The sequence below is a fragment of the Lissotriton vulgaris genome, chromosome 4_1, assembly GCF_964263255.1.
Source record: "Lissotriton vulgaris chromosome 4_1, aLisVul1.2, whole genome shotgun sequence".
Lineage (NCBI taxonomy): Eukaryota > Metazoa > Chordata > Amphibia > Caudata > Salamandridae > Lissotriton > Lissotriton vulgaris.
Window position 1 is genome coordinate 1,039,499,975 of NC_141691.1, and position 15,842 is coordinate 1,039,515,816.

General features: G+C 40.3%; 1 protein-coding gene and 1 long non-coding RNA gene across 2 annotated transcripts in view; one reads left to right on the forward strand and one right to left on the reverse strand.

The window, feature by feature from the left end:
• Nucleotides 1-15,842, reverse strand: part of ADCY2 (adenylate cyclase 2) — a 3,890,318-nt gene that overhangs the window by 154,185 nt on the left and 3,720,291 nt on the right. Inside the window, exons 22-23 of the mRNA XM_086965279.1 lie at nucleotides 14,802-14,909; nucleotides 2,354-2,468 (exon numbers count right to left, since the gene is read on the reverse strand). Of these exons, the coding sequence (XP_086821405.1) occupies nucleotides 2,354-2,468; nucleotides 14,802-14,909 (223 nt within the window). The remainder of the gene's footprint in view (nucleotides 1-2,353; nucleotides 2,469-14,801; nucleotides 14,910-15,842) is intronic.
• LOC147722838 (uncharacterized) overlaps nucleotides 1-15,842 on the forward strand; it is a 33,450-nt gene that overhangs the window by 6,382 nt on the left and 11,226 nt on the right. The window lies entirely within an intron of this gene.

Sequence of the window (15,842 nt, forward strand, 5' to 3'; positions counted from 1 at the left end):
CTGAAAGGGAATGAGATAAAGTCGCACATGGACCGATCGGTACAGCAGGTAGCCCTGTGACACAGGCAAATCAACTTTCATCTGAGGTCTAATGTAGAAAAGGTGCTGGAGAAGCTGGATAATGGAGATAGTTTCTGGGACTACCCCATGGGTGTCCCCTGTTGCTATTACCCAGAAGCTGAAGCAACCTGACGAGGTACCCATATGCGTAGACATGAGGCCCCCCAATGTGGGGGTAGGGAGGGAGTCTCACCTCACCCCAGTTTCCAGTCTTGGCATCAGCTCAACATCCTGTGGTCTGGGCAAATTACTTAATCTCCCTGTGCTTAAAAATGAATGTTCCCCTGTGTAATGTACCTGGTACTCATGTAAAATGCTCCAGAACCTTTTTGGTCAAGTTCATGCTATGTAAAACTGCAAACAATAAGGAGCGATGTTGTGTGTTTAGTGTTATTTTTGCCTCCTTTGCTTTGCTTGTCACCAAGCAAAATACTCAAGGAGTCCTGATTTATACCACCATTGGTACGTTTCCCTACTGATCAGCAGAGAGTGATGGAATTTCAAGATATGTTCCATCTTCCATGTGGTATTGGTGAACTGCACTTTTTAATTCATAGGACACAGAGTGTGAGCATGTACATGTGAGCATGCTTTGGTGTCTCAATGGTCCCTTTTTGATAATAGTGAAATTGACGTTGTCATCATTTTGTTTGCACTACAGCTTTTTTCAAAAATTGATTTACTTATAGTGATACAAGGAAAAGTATAGGTGGCTGGGAGTAACACAAAGGAATTCATATATTGAAACCCTAGTCAATGTGTAGATTAGGTTTTTATTGTCTTGAAGTAAAGCTGCTAGATTATTCACATGATTGAATTAGGCTTGAAACATGTTGAAATTCAGCTTCCTAAGATAGTCACTTCTAGTAGGTAGCACCACATATTTTAAGATAAGCAGTAGGACTCAATCATTAAAATATTTCTGTAGAGCCCCCTGTCCTATTTTCATCCTACTCTTTCACATATTTACTTTAACTTCTCCAATCAACTAATGTACCCACATACTTACATTTCACCAGATGACTTATAAAAAGATCTCCGGTAAAAATCCCCCATTGAGGGTGCCGGTCGGGCATTGCAGCACTAGCCCGACGTGGAGCAAAAGCCCTATGATGAAACATGACACCTATCTAGGTGTGTGAGGGCCTTTGTTCCTACAGAGTTATGCTACCTACAGACTCTGTGGAACTTTACTGACCTGAGCAGACTAATTGTACATACTAGGAATTGCATGCCCCAATGATCATGATTAGTTAATCAGAGTATGTATGGTGGTTCTTTATGCACTCTGAGTCCCTCTCTCTTGATATATATACCACCCAAATTATTTGCTAGTCCACCCACATTCCATGTTCCAATTTTATAGCCTTCATCTGAATTTAAACTGGGGTTACAGAAGGATGACAAATTATTCTGCGAGCTACTAGGACAAGTGTTATCAGCAGTATTATTACCTAATCGTAAGAAGTCATTAACTAAACTTGTACCAGGCAAGGGTGTTGTCTGTTAGGTTAATACCTAATAGATTCAGATCAGAATCCACCTTGTTATCCCTCAAGGAGGCGTCATCATTCACAGGAGAAAAACGCGAGTTGTGTCAGTTGTTATCCTGTGGAGCACTCTGTGCTTGAAACATGATGAATACAGCCAGGGCAGGCAGGGTGGAAAGTCTAAACCTAGAGCATTAGACATATTACGGACAACATTATGTATAGGATGAATGTTATGTACGTGCCTATCTGAGATTCATTTTCAAGTCAGAAATGTTATCCAAAAAAATAGGTGTAATTATCCAGCTTTCAAAGATGGCATTCTCTGAATCAAGCTCTTTACATTGTTTCAGAAGTCTCCCTTATTTTCCATAAAAAAAATCATAACTTCAAAATCTATAGGATAGATTTTCCATTCTTTTCCTTTAAAAAAATTATGTTGATAGATTTAATAAAACATGGTTTATCTTAAAACAAATACAAATACGAGATGAGTAGTATAATTAATTAAATAGTATTTTTCAATTCATGTCTTTTTATAGGAATATATCGATGGATGCTAGATTAACCTCTGTCATTAGCCACTAGTTTACCAACGCAAAGAATTGCTTAGTAACTTTGCAATGTCCATTATAAAGAAAAGATCCCAAGTGTCAGAATGTACAATGATAATCAAAACCAGATGAGCTACTCCCACCTGACAAAGGCCATCTTAAGATTGCTGTGGATCTTGCTCTATAGCTGACTTATGTTTGTTCACTGAGAGACATACATTTGTCTTGAAGATATGGTTCCATACCTACCCACTCGAAGCATGAAGTCATTGAATGAATGCTTGTTTATCACATCCAGCTTTGCAACCAGCGCAAAAGCAAATTCCAGCATTGTTCCAATGTGCATGTACTGCCTGTCTGGTTCCTGCATATGAAATACATACATGAAAAAAAATGAGTTCAAATAATTATACCTCACAACAAAGATGTCACAAAGAAACAAACCTTCCACTTGACTAATGAGCCTAATGCTTTTATGGTTGTTTGTGCATACCGAATAAAGCTTAGATTGAATTGCCCAATGAGCCATCTACCATTTATTTTTAAAGTGGCATTAAAACAACAGTTACTGGCCCCATTAGAATTTCAAGACCTGCAGAAACACTGCAGATCACTTAACTTTTACCTGGAGATTTTGCCTGCTTTCCCATATTAAAGAATTACTGGGGGAATTGGAATGAACTATTCTCCCATTGATTCTTCATTTCTTAGTGGACTCTCAGAGCTCAATTCCTAATGGACCAGAGTTTTCCCACTCCCGGGAGGCAACAGTATCCCCAGTATTGGTGGGTCTGCGAGTGGGTAATATACAACCCATTTACCAGCCCACTAATACTGAGGGCCTTTGTGATTACATACTCTTCAATCTTTGTTATACATCCATATGCCTAATCACCTTTGAAGATGTTCTCTAGCCATAGCGGTTTGGCAAAAACTTTAGTTCATAGGTTCTTAATGCAAATAACCAATGGGCACTTGGGGATTACATATTCACTAAACTGAAACAGCGCCAGAGCAGGAAAGAAGAGAACGCATTTTTGAAAAACTCACTTCGGGCATAACTGCGTAAATACCTCATCACAATACAACTGACTCTCGCTACTCAACATGAAGAAAGATTATGCCAACTAGAATCCTTAACTAAATGGATAACATTTACACCTTGCGATAAAATATGAATGTGCTGACTTTGCCTTATCGAAAAAAAGAATTCTATTTTTAAATTAAGTAGGTGCAAATGTTCATATCGATTAACACATCCCTTGGTAATATTCTCTACAGGGCTAATTATATGTGATTATTATCTGAACTCAAGTCTCACATTTAATCCACTACTAATTGGTTTTAGGTCGTCTCAATTATTACTACAGAGGAATATGAAGACACTAATGAGAAAATGTGTTTGTGCCTGCATTTTTGTTTCTTTTTGTAGATGATGCATAGTGCAGCTCACTGTGACCATTTTTTTTAAACTATTGTCTTTTTTTTCTTCATGAATTCGTTTGTAAAATAATAACTTTATGCCAGAAGCAAGGGAAAGTGGAATTAAAAGAAAATCTCATTTAAAAAAATCATTAATATTCACATAGAATTATGACTTTTTGTGTCAGTCTTTCTGGGTTCTGCCTGAATCATGGCTAAGCAGCCCCATTCAACATCCTATGGGCTGCACCTCCCGCTGACAGTTGTTCCCCTCCATCCCTGTATTAAACGTTTGTACAGGAGTTCAGACTTTTGTGACGTTCTAAGGAAACAACATCAGCTGTATCTGAAACGAAGACTCAAAATATTGTACGATATTACAGTGCTACTTAATTCTTTTTACTGGATAACATTGCACATCAATGTTTAAATTTGCAGCTGTAGACAGTAATCCCTACTTGTCAGCAAATTACCTAACCCAACATTGACCTCCCCTCGTAGCCAGAATGTGCTGAAACACAACACATAAAACAGGTCAAAAGTGCTTTTGATTCCTCAGGAATTAGAGCATAGGATACAAAGGCCCAGATTTAGAAAAATGTCACAGAATGCAGGGAACCACCCAAAGAGCTATGCTGCATTGCGTGATAGGGAGGGAGCAGTAAGGCGCCATATCTACAGAGATATGGCACTGTCCTGCTCTCTCCCGAGTGTGGGTGCAGAATCATGCTGCCTAGTGCCACGCACATAACTTTGAACAGTAGTGCAAGTGTGTGTGCGTGATGCCTAGCATAGTATATATCTAGAAGGGTACCCTTCCGGTACAAAATACTTTGGGGCAGATTTATGTTGGACTTGCGCCACGTTTGCATCACGCAACGGTGGCGTAAACGTGACGCATCTCTGTGACCCATTTACAACGTGACGCATCTAGGCAGATACGTCACGTTGTAAAGCCCTGCGTAACATGTGGGCGTTCCGGCGCAGGGTGGGCGTTCCGGGGCAGTTGCGCCTCGCAAAAGTGGCTGAATGAAATCTACAAGATTTCATTCAGTCCCTTTTAGGCCAATGCTGTGTCAAAACCCTGCGCCTGCTTGAAGCAGGCGTAAGGCTTGACGCAGCATTGGACAGATAGGGCACCCCCGAGCCTTGCTGGAGCTGCGTCGCGCTTGCGACGCAACTCCAGCAATGCGCCACTTTACGGCACAGATGCGTCACGCATCTGTGCCGTTTTTGCCCCATGGTGCGCCGCATTGTAAATACGGCGCACCATGGGTGGCGGAGCTGCGTCGCACAATAACTGGCTCATCCCTGGGGATGCGCCAGTTATTGTAAATCTGCCCCTTTGCCTGAATACATTTTTAAACTTTTACCACTTTGAATGTGTGCTGTAGTCTGCACCACACATGCAAATTGGGAAAAATTAGGAGAAATAAAGCATTTCTCCTTTTAACGTATGCTTGAAAGTGGCATTATTTATTGGCACAGAACACTGTCTACTGTTGTTAGTAGATATGATTTCGTGTCAAAAACAATAGTGGTTGCATGGGAATGCCCATGCACCATCCACTGAACTCCCCTTTGATGAAGAGTAACTCAAAGCAGCGCTTTACTTTTAAGCCCGTTACTTTTAAGGAACTTTCCATCGCAAAACATGTTTTGCACTGGAATCTAAATTTAAAAAAATTAATTTTGCACCGGTCATAGTTTTGTGATGCAAATTCAGTGCAAACTTTTTGTAAATGTGGACCAAAGTTCATTGAGCTGTTCACAAGGCTTATGGAACTTGTAGGCAACAATATGTCCTACACGGGAAATGGGAAAAGTGTTTTCTAGCTTTAGCAATATTTAAATATAAAATAGTACTACAACCCTGCAGTAACTTGGATAGCCACTCTCCTTCTTTCAAACTATGGGGCATACTTATGAAAATGTAATGCAACACAGTGCAGCAAGTCACCTTGCTGCTCTGTATTACACGGAATGGGCAAGAAAGCACTGTATTTATTACAATATGGTGCATTCCTGCCCTTTCTCCAGCGCTGGTGCATAATGAGCTGCCTAGCACCAACACAGGCACCCTTGCAGCATGGTGCAAGAGTGCCTGCGTTGTATGCAGGATTGGTTTTGTGCTGGAAGGGGTGCTTTCCTGCACACAAATATCCTAACAGGTATATTCCTCTTTCTAGGACGTAATGAGGAGAAATAAAGATATTTCTCCTTGTTATGCCTGCCCTGAGAAGCCGTATCTTTCTGGTGCATTCTCAGCTCTGCAGTCGAGCGACTAGGGCACAGCCTGAATCAAAAGTGGCACCTCTAGTCATGTCAATCAGGAAAAAAAGCCACTCATGACAATGATGTAGCACAAAATCCAATTTTCATTGTAGGGGTGCATTATAATCACATGTGTAGACTGCATCCCCATATAATCTTTTGTAGTGTTAACCTGAGTGTTAGGATCTTGTAATGTAATAATATGAATGTCACGTGTGTAGGTCAAAACGTAGAATATATGAAGAATTCTGTAGAAAATTAAAATGTAAATAGCAGAGAGCACTAACAGAAAGCACTTGTGTTGTGCAACTGACAATCGTTTTTATTATTAAATGTGTTTATTAATCGTGTCATTGTATACGTAGTTGAAAATATTAACTGTATATGTCTTAATTTCTATGTAACTTCGTAAGCTCATGCTAATTTCTCTTATGGTAGCTGAATATTGTAGGCCTGAATTGCTTTTACCCTGGAAGCTCTTGCTTTAGAAAATAATATTTGAATTCATGTTAGATTCTGTTCTTTCTCACATTTATTTTGCAGGTGGAAGAAGTGCGGGCATATCATCAAGGACCGGCGATAATTATCGCTAAGCGCACTTAGCGCTAGGATAATTATCACCGGGTAACGTGGAATTTTATTGCTGAGATAGCGTGCTATTACCAACGCTTATGTCAAAAGCGATAAAATTCCAAGTGCTAACTGCCAAATGTGAGATTATCGCTGGAAACTTTGGCGAAAGGGCAAGGCATACATGATATCCACCTTACATAGGATATCCTGGCTTAGTAAGTCTTGACTGAGAAACAAATAAGGTTTTGGATCCTACGTCTACCTAGCCCGGATCTCAACAGTAGAGTAAACAGAAAAAAGTGGCTAAATAGGGAAAATTTGTGACATAAGTATTAGTGACGCAGTCAATATGTACCACGTAACTACGGTCAAGAGTACCAAAAACAAATTTATTTTCTTTTTTGTTTTTTCAAAGTTTCAACAACACAAGGGCAAACCAAGGACTGTCACGACAGTGATTCCATGAATACCATATCTACACATATATACAAAAAATGCAAATGTACAATATTTACAATAGAAATAAAGCAAGACTAATGAAAGCAAATGACCAAAGAATTAAACAAATGACACACAAATAACAATGCATCAATACAATATTCACAACTTGATTGCATCAATAAACAGTGAAAAAGTTCGTGCAAAAAGCAAGGGACAACCAGTCCATGGGGATGTAAAACCATGGGACAGGCGGGAATGGATGGAATGGGACGCCTGCCTGCCTGACAACACTGCGGTGCAAGGTTTATATTGGGTTGCACTGCTAGGAACTCCGCTGTTAGACAATTTCTTTTCCTAGATGCACCCTTATGCGTGACCGCAGGGTGGTGGAGTCGACGCGTTTCGAACCCGGGAATTTAGGGTTCTCTTCAGGACGGGGACTGGGAGCAGGGAGTCTGCACGTGGCAAGAGATATGCCTCGGTGTCGGTATTTCGCCAAGGGTAAGAGAATTCTTTTGTTCACCAACGGTTCGTGTAGAAGTTTGACCCACTGTGCGGTGCAACACTCGGAGGGGACAACGGCTCACATTGTCATCGTATTTTAACAGCTTCTTATTAAGGGTATCTGGTCTGGTGCACCAATATGCAACCAGAAGGCGGTGTCTCCGTAGCCCGGGACTTGTTCCACGCCAGAGAATCTCTTATCAGTCGAGTCAGCATTCAGTTAATGACTCATTAACTGAATGCTGACTCGACTGATAAGAGATTCTCTGGCGTGGAACAAGTCCCGGGCTACGGAGACACCGCCTTCTGGTTGCATATTGGTGCACCAGACCAGATACCCTTAATAAGAAGCTGTTAAAATACGATGACAATGTGAGCCGTTGTCCCCTCCGAGTGTTGCACCGCACAGTGGGTCAAACTTCTACACGAACCGTTGGTGAACAAAAGAATTCTCTTACCCTTGGCGAAATACCGACACCGAGGCATATCTCTTGCCACGTGCAGACTCCCTGCTCCCAGTCCCCGTCCTGAAGAGAACCCTAAATTCCCGGGTTCGAAACGCGTCGACTCCACCACCCTGCGGTCACGCATAAGGGTGCATCTAGGAAAAGAAATTGTCTAACAGCGGAGTTCCTAGCAGTGCAACCCAATATAAACCTTGCACCGCAGTGTTGTCAGGCAGGCAGGCGTCCCATTCCATCCATTCCCGCCTGTCCCATGGTTTTACATCCCCATGGACTGGTTGTCCCTTGCTTTTTGCACGAACTTTTTCACTGTTTATTGATGCAATCAAGTTGTGAATATTGTATTGATGCATTGTTATTTGTGTGTCATTTGTTTAATTCTTTGGTCATTTGCTTTCATTAGTCTTGCTTTATTTCTATTGTAAATATTGTACATTTGCATTTTTTGTATATATGTGTAGATATGGTATTCATGGAATCACTGTCGTGACAGTCCTTGGTTTGCCCTTGTGTTGTTGAAACTTTGAAAAAACAAAAAAGAAAATAAATTTGTTTTTGGTACTCTTGACCGTAGTTACGTGGTACATATTGACTGCGTCACTAATACTTATGTCACAAATTTTCCCTATTTAGCCACTTTTTTCTGTTTAGTAAGTCTTGAAGCAGGCGTAAGAATAGTAGCGATAACAGAGTTTATCGCTACTTTCCTTGTCGCTCTTCAGGTTAGAGTGCCCATTGATCATTGGAGAAATGTCGCTTAGCAGAGATCACTTCTTCTCTGCCCTTTGGAGATAGAGCAACTTACAACGGGCTCTGACTCAGTAGCTTCATGCTACTTGACACATTAAAAGTAGAGAGACTTCTAAAGGAAGACTCCACACGCTGACACCATAACTGCAAAATGCTTAACTAGGAATCTCACGTTAGTGCTAGTGTATGGACAGATTAATGCTTGATTTTCATGAACCTTCGATGCAGGGGAACTTGGATTCTTGTTCACTCATTTGTTGTATCCTGATTCTTGAATTAATCATCTTATGTATGCTGCATCGCCTAAACTTTATTCAGCGATTTGGTTTTGTATTGGTCCCAATGCATTTCTACATATATATATATTTTGTTTTTGTTTTTGGCTTTATAATAAATTAGCTAACTTTATTCAGTAGTCTGTAATTATTCTTGACTCTAGAGAACCACAACTGGATTAATTGATATTACTAGCAAACTTTTTTTCCCCTATTCTTTCATGCTGAGAAAAAGTACCATCGACTATCTAAAGGATATCCATCCTGCTCCTTAAACAACACATGATAAAACTCCCTGTATAACAGCACCAACAGCAGCAGCGGAAAACAGGAAAATCTCACAACACAGGTAACACATTCATTTTTAAAAACGTAGTTAAAAGCAGTATTTCAGCAAGGAAGAATTATATGAGGCGCATACCAAAACTTGAGATTAAGGTTGCTGAATACAGAGCAAATGATAAAACTACCCACACAAAATAAAGAACATACCTGACATGAGGTAAACATTTTTTCTTGAGACAAATATCAACATGATTACAATTCATTTAACTCTTGCATCCAACTCTGGAAGGTTGGAGGCCTAAATCGCTATAAATCTAAAAAGGGTGAACAGTGAAGTCTTTTGGAGATAAGCCTAGTTAAAAAAGACAATATTGTTGTCAGCTAAGTGGCAAAATAAAACTGAGTTGGTTACTCTCCTTATATAGGTGCCCCTGAAAAGGGGAAAAACACTGTTTTATTATATTCTTGTAAAATGTGTAGAAGAATATAAAATGTATTACTATTTCTGTTAACTTATTTCTACAAGGACAGTGGCTAAAGACCGGTTACTGCTAATGATTTCTCTATAAACTCTGTAATCCCCGAGGTTTAGAGTACACCTTAACTACATTGAACATAAATGGTTAGAACATGATTTCTAAATATGGTCCACACCATCTACGTAGCTTATTAGTAACGTGAGTCTTTCTCATACTAGAGTATACAGTGGAATTCTAGTTTGGACTTGACAACTCAGCCCCATTATCCTACTCCCACTAACCTTCTATCACCTTTGCATATAACATAATGTAAATGCCACAGGTCTAGGAGTTCAAAAGAGTAGTACAAAAATTGCAATGTGCTGAATCCCAGGGTGATTCGCTTCTTAAGACCTACCTTACAACACCTGTTTGCATGTTTAAGAGGGACCCATCAGTGAGCGTTGAGAGATGAAAACAATGCAGTAGTAGGCATAAGGAAGCAAGGTGAACACATAACTAGTATGCCAATTCTGGTATGGGAGGATAAGGTCGAAGTAAACATGGGTAATATAGAGATTAATTTATCAAGAAATTTCATGCACGGACCAACACACCACAGTTGCTGAGCCACGAGAGTCCTGCAGTCAAAGGATTTTCATTGTAAGCTATCAGAGAAGCCTAAATCGTACATTCCACAATGTTCTTACTCAAGGCGCCCTACCTATGAAGAACTATGGGTGAGCATTTTAGGTTTTCGGATTTGATGGAACCACTTTCAAGAGAATTGTTATTTGTTTCACTCTTTACATGCTCCTACCACCAAGATCGTGCACTGCAATACATTTATTTCAAAGTTGGTTGTGATGAAGAATCTTTCAAAATCAGATTAACTTGGCTGACCTGGTCTCAGTACGAGTTGAGAGAACTTAAGCAGCAATTGAGTAGGGATCTGTAATCTGACAAAGCACTCGGTCTGTCTTTAGAAACAAATAAAATAAGTGGAGTAGTGTAATTTTGGCTCCATCCTTACACATCACAAATACCCAATGCATATGTGCATTTAGCACTTCATATTTACAAGCATTTGAAGCTAGGGAACCTGTTTGCTGCTCTGCCAGAAGTGTCATTTTTTCTTATTTCAAGCTCCTATTGCCCACCTGCGATAGCCAGCTACTGAATGGTTATTAATTAGATACATAGAAACAAGAACGAGAGGCACCAAAACAAAATTTGCATGTAGAATTAGAATTTAGTACATCAAGAAGGAGTCAAAGAAATATTTTACTTGATCCTGTGATTGTTTAATTGGTTCTTTCTTCACCAAGCATAGATACAGCCAATGTGTTTCACCCTGTTACTTGCTTCATTAGGGTAAAACCATGTGTTTAGCCAGACACAGGATTAAAATAGATGTGTTAAAGTGAAGTACAGATCATTATTCCACAAAGGATTTTATAGCCATAATGAACTTCGAGTTCTGTCAGTTACTGGTCAATAAGCAGCCAAAGTGCTATGCCACTGTTGTGGGAAGAAACATTAATTTATGTGCACACTGCATGAATGCCGAATACATGTTATTTTTACCCCCCAGTTATGTAGCCATATTTGTGATCCTTGTATCCCCAAAGGCAGACACACTATTGACAACAATTTTGGTTTTCTACTGGTTGAGTTTATACCCTGAGATCAGCCCAAATGCTGCTGCTTCTTTTCCTATTTCATTAGCCATTAGAATTAATGGGGTGACCCTGTGTCCCGCAGAACCTGGGTAAATTATACAGCAAAGAGAAATGGTTCTGTAGGGTTTGACAACTAATTTTTACAAGGTAATGTATACTCGGAAAACTTTTATGAGCAACACACCAAAATAATAGTAAACTCAGCCCTTTCTTTAACAGTAAATAGTATCTTTACTCTACAGGACTTTAGATTAGCTGTCAAGTGAGCAGATACTTAACCAAAGACTGTACAATGCTCAAGTGTGTCTTGAGTGACTTTAAGTGATTAGTGACTGTAGTGCTGTACAAAAAGTGATAACAAAGACATGTGGATGTAAACAAATGAAAGGACTTTCTTGATGGACAGGTCCAATTTTACAAGCATATCACGCTAGCATGGGATTTCCATTCCAGTTCGGTTTAGCAGATTGTATGGACTGGTGGAGACAATAACGTCGACGTTTCGACCCTAGGGGATGGTGCAGGATATTATTTGCATCCGGTGCGGGTCTTCATCAGGACAGGGGGTGGGGCGGGGACAGCTAGTCGGAGAGGGATGCTCGTTGATTGGTATCATCTGAAGGCAGTTTTGCGGGAGGTGTCAGCGGACACCTAAGATGAACACCGATAGGTCGGCGTCTAAATATTCCCAAGCTTCACCATCCGGTTGAAGTTCAGGGAGGGTCGTCGTACGTCCGAGTCGATTTGGCAATCGACTCAGACGTACGAGGACATCTCGCACATCAGATCGAATCTAGGATTGGTACTTTTCCTTTGGACTTTGAGAGGTACAGACCTCTATGCTTACCCCTTTTATTCTTTGCTGAGTGTGACTTAGACAAACACTTACTTCCCTATCTCTAGACGATGCTTGACCGAGCTTCTAAAATTTCCCGACTTTTTGAGACTCCTTTAGATTAAATCACATTTAATAGTTTTAGAATCTAGATTTGAGGACTTTGGATAGTACTCATGTTTAAGAGAGAAGATCGAAGATTCTTCTCTGAGCATCAGCTTCTGTTGTTAATTCTTTGTATTGCTGTGACTGAACTTCTTGTTGGTCTCATACGGATGCGCCTGAACTTCTTTAGGAGGTATGGCTAGCCAGTTGTTATTCTGTGCCTTTACAGCATGGTATTGAGATTGATTTACATTAACCTAACTACTAACTTGTAATAAATCTTCTTTACTTTATTTGCAGATTCCTGGTTCTTATTGTGTAGCCAAATGGGTTACACTGTTGGGTATATATGTTTGACCGCATGTATGCCATTACATCGCATACCAATACCACGCATGCCATTACAACGCAAAGGCATGCGTGGTAAAGCAATACTTGTGGTTAAAGTTGGCAAGGTAAGTGACTCTAACCTACCCCTGCACAACTCTCTACCGACCCCCAGTCCTCTCCCTGCAATAACACTACACTACCCTGCACGACCCCCACACACTACCCTAAAACACTACACAAACACTACCCTAAACCCTAAAACACTACACTACACAAACACTACAACACTACCCTTCACCCTAAAACACTACACTACACAAACACTACAACACTACCCTAGAACACTACCCTGCACGACCCTACCCTGCATGATCCCCCAACACTACCCTAAAACACTACACTACACAAACACTACAACAATACCCTAAACCCTAAAACACTAAACCACAAAAACACTACAACACTACCCTACAACACTTCACTATACAAACACTACAACACTACCCTAAACCCTAAAACACTACACTACACAAACACTACAACACTATCCTAAACCCTAAAACACTACCTCCAGCATGACCCTGCCCCTACCCCCAGTCCGGACCCTTCCACTGAAACACTACCCTGCACGACCCCCCCCAACACTACCCTAAAGCCCTGCACTACACAAACACCACAACACTATCCTAAAGCCTAAAACAGTACCTCCAGCACGACCCTGCCCCTACCCCCAGTCCGGACCCTACACTGAAACGCTACCCTGCACGACCCCCCGACACTACCCTAAAGCCCTTCACTACACACACACTACAACACTACCCTAAGCCCTAAAACACTACACTACACAAACACTACAACACTACCCTAAACCCTGAAACACTACACAAGCACTACAACACTACCCTAAACCCTAAAACACTACACTACACACACACTACAACACTACCCTAAACCCTAAAACACTACACAAACACTACAACACTACCCTAAACCTTAAAAACACTCCCCCCCCAGCACGACCCTGCCCCTACCCCCAGTCCTGACCCTACACTTAAACACTACCCTGCACGACGCCCCTGACACTACCCTAAACCCTGAAACACTACACTACACAAAAATTACAACACTATAACAAAAGTAACTGCCACCCCAAGCGCAAACCCCTTTACCTCACTCTCCTCGTGGTTCCTCTCTCCTGCAGTGCACGGCGTTCTGAGTTTTGAAGCCATCTTTCCCTTTGATACCAAATATAATAGCTTCAGGCCTATTAACTTAGCCTACATCTAAAAACCTCCATCTTGGGATGTTTTTGCACTTTCACCGTCTGAGAAATGCTTTCCTTGCATTTCTCCACGCCCAGACGAGGTACGTGACACACGGCTTGCACAATACATTTTATTAGCAAATAACACATTTCGCAATATTACTCATCGCCTTGCTTCTGTCGCAGTTTGTATGGAAATATACTAGGCCATGGCAGCTCGCATTTTGATTGACTGTCCCCAAAACTGCCCATTCTGATCACATGGTTAGCTACAGTACGTGTACATCAAATATATCACACCTTACAAGGAGATGTCTTGTTACAGATCTTGCACATTGGCTGTGGGATACTGTAAACTACGTATAATGCATCTTGCTACGTGTCATATGGGTGGTCTTGTGGTTTGAGTCTATAAGTATACCAGACTCAATAAATCTTTGGACATTCTATCTTCTATGCTGACTGTCACCGTGTTGCACGTTAAAATTGTTATTTGTTGTGGCTAATAAATATACCATATTCTGAGCTGACAAAATTCTGTGGTTGTGTTTGTCTTTCTTATCATTAAGTATCCCTTGTATTTCAGACTCGCTTCTACATGAGGAAACAGCCTCAGTTTTCTCACAACGACGGGGATGGCCATTACATTGCAAGCGTTGTAAAAGCGCATGGGATGTAATGGTATGCGTACTGATGGCTACATTGCATGCATTGTAAAGCATGCGTTGTAAAGGTATTGCGTGGTAAAATCTGCGTTGTTATTGCTGTTTTCCTGTTTGACCAAGTGCTAACCCCCAACACCTCTCAGTCGCATAAAAAAATATATTAAATATATATTAATAGTAGGAGGTTGGTCCAGTGCTGAATCACAAGGTAGTCTCTGTTTAGACCTCTGCCAATGCCGCTTCAACTCTTTCTGTACAGCGCATTGTTTGAGTGCATTGTGGATTTGCTTGACTCTAACTATATGCCTAACATGTACAAATGCCAACAGTGTTGCTATTCTACAGCTTTTGACCAACAAAAATAGCATACCTGGCTGAATTCTTGGTTTGGAGTTGCGCTCAGTCCGGTGGCTGCCATGTATGTGCTCCCAATCGTCTTGATCTTTTCAACTCCACTAAATTTCGGTTTAGATAACAACTAGGAAGGAACAACAGTTAATCATTCACTGTACAAAAAAATTGAGGTGCTGCATAGAGGAAAACGCCATACATTTCTTTTATCTGTTTGATCTGCTCTTACCCAAACAATCTGTGCGATAACCTTTCAGCTGATTTACATTGAAAGAGCACCGCTGCAGGGGAGGTTTCTGATTTCCAAGAAACTAGCCTCCCTGTGAATAGCAATTGTCCTGTCCACAAAGGTAAAACACCTTTTATTGAATATAATTTTGACTAGCCTTCGGTAGCCTGGTCTGTGTGAAAGTTTTTTTTGCAGATAAAGTTTGTATGTATACGTGCGCTATATACCAATTACCTTAACAATAATATACTAACTAATAAGGAACGTCAGGGACCAAAATATGTTCAAGAAAAAGTAAATGTATGAAAAGATAAATGAGAGAAGAAGATCACCAATAAGCATTTAATGATAAACATGAAGATGGTACTGTCAAAATGTATGTACATGTGAAATTATTGAAAAATGCTACTGACAAAACTTGATTGAAAGTGTTGCATGAAGATTTAACAAACTGCTAAAAATAATGAAAAATATCACAGACAATTAATGGTAAACACTTTGCATAGAAAATCAATAGGAAATTAGCCATAAACAATATTAAAATTATAAGCAATAGAAAAATCTATTTAAAATATGGTTATTTCTTGAAAAAGTATGAAATAATTAGGAGCGTGTCCTGGTGTTTCATATTAAGTAGGCTGCTACCTAAATGCCCATTTCTGACTTTAAAGCTGTCGTATTCGGATACTAGATGGGATGATTTCACTTATACACTTAGATTCACTTATAGAATTTACATTTTTCAGAGAGAGGAACCTGTAGAATCTACCAATTCAATTTCTATATCCAAGTGAGAGCTATTGAAGATACATTGCTGGTTGGATTATTAAA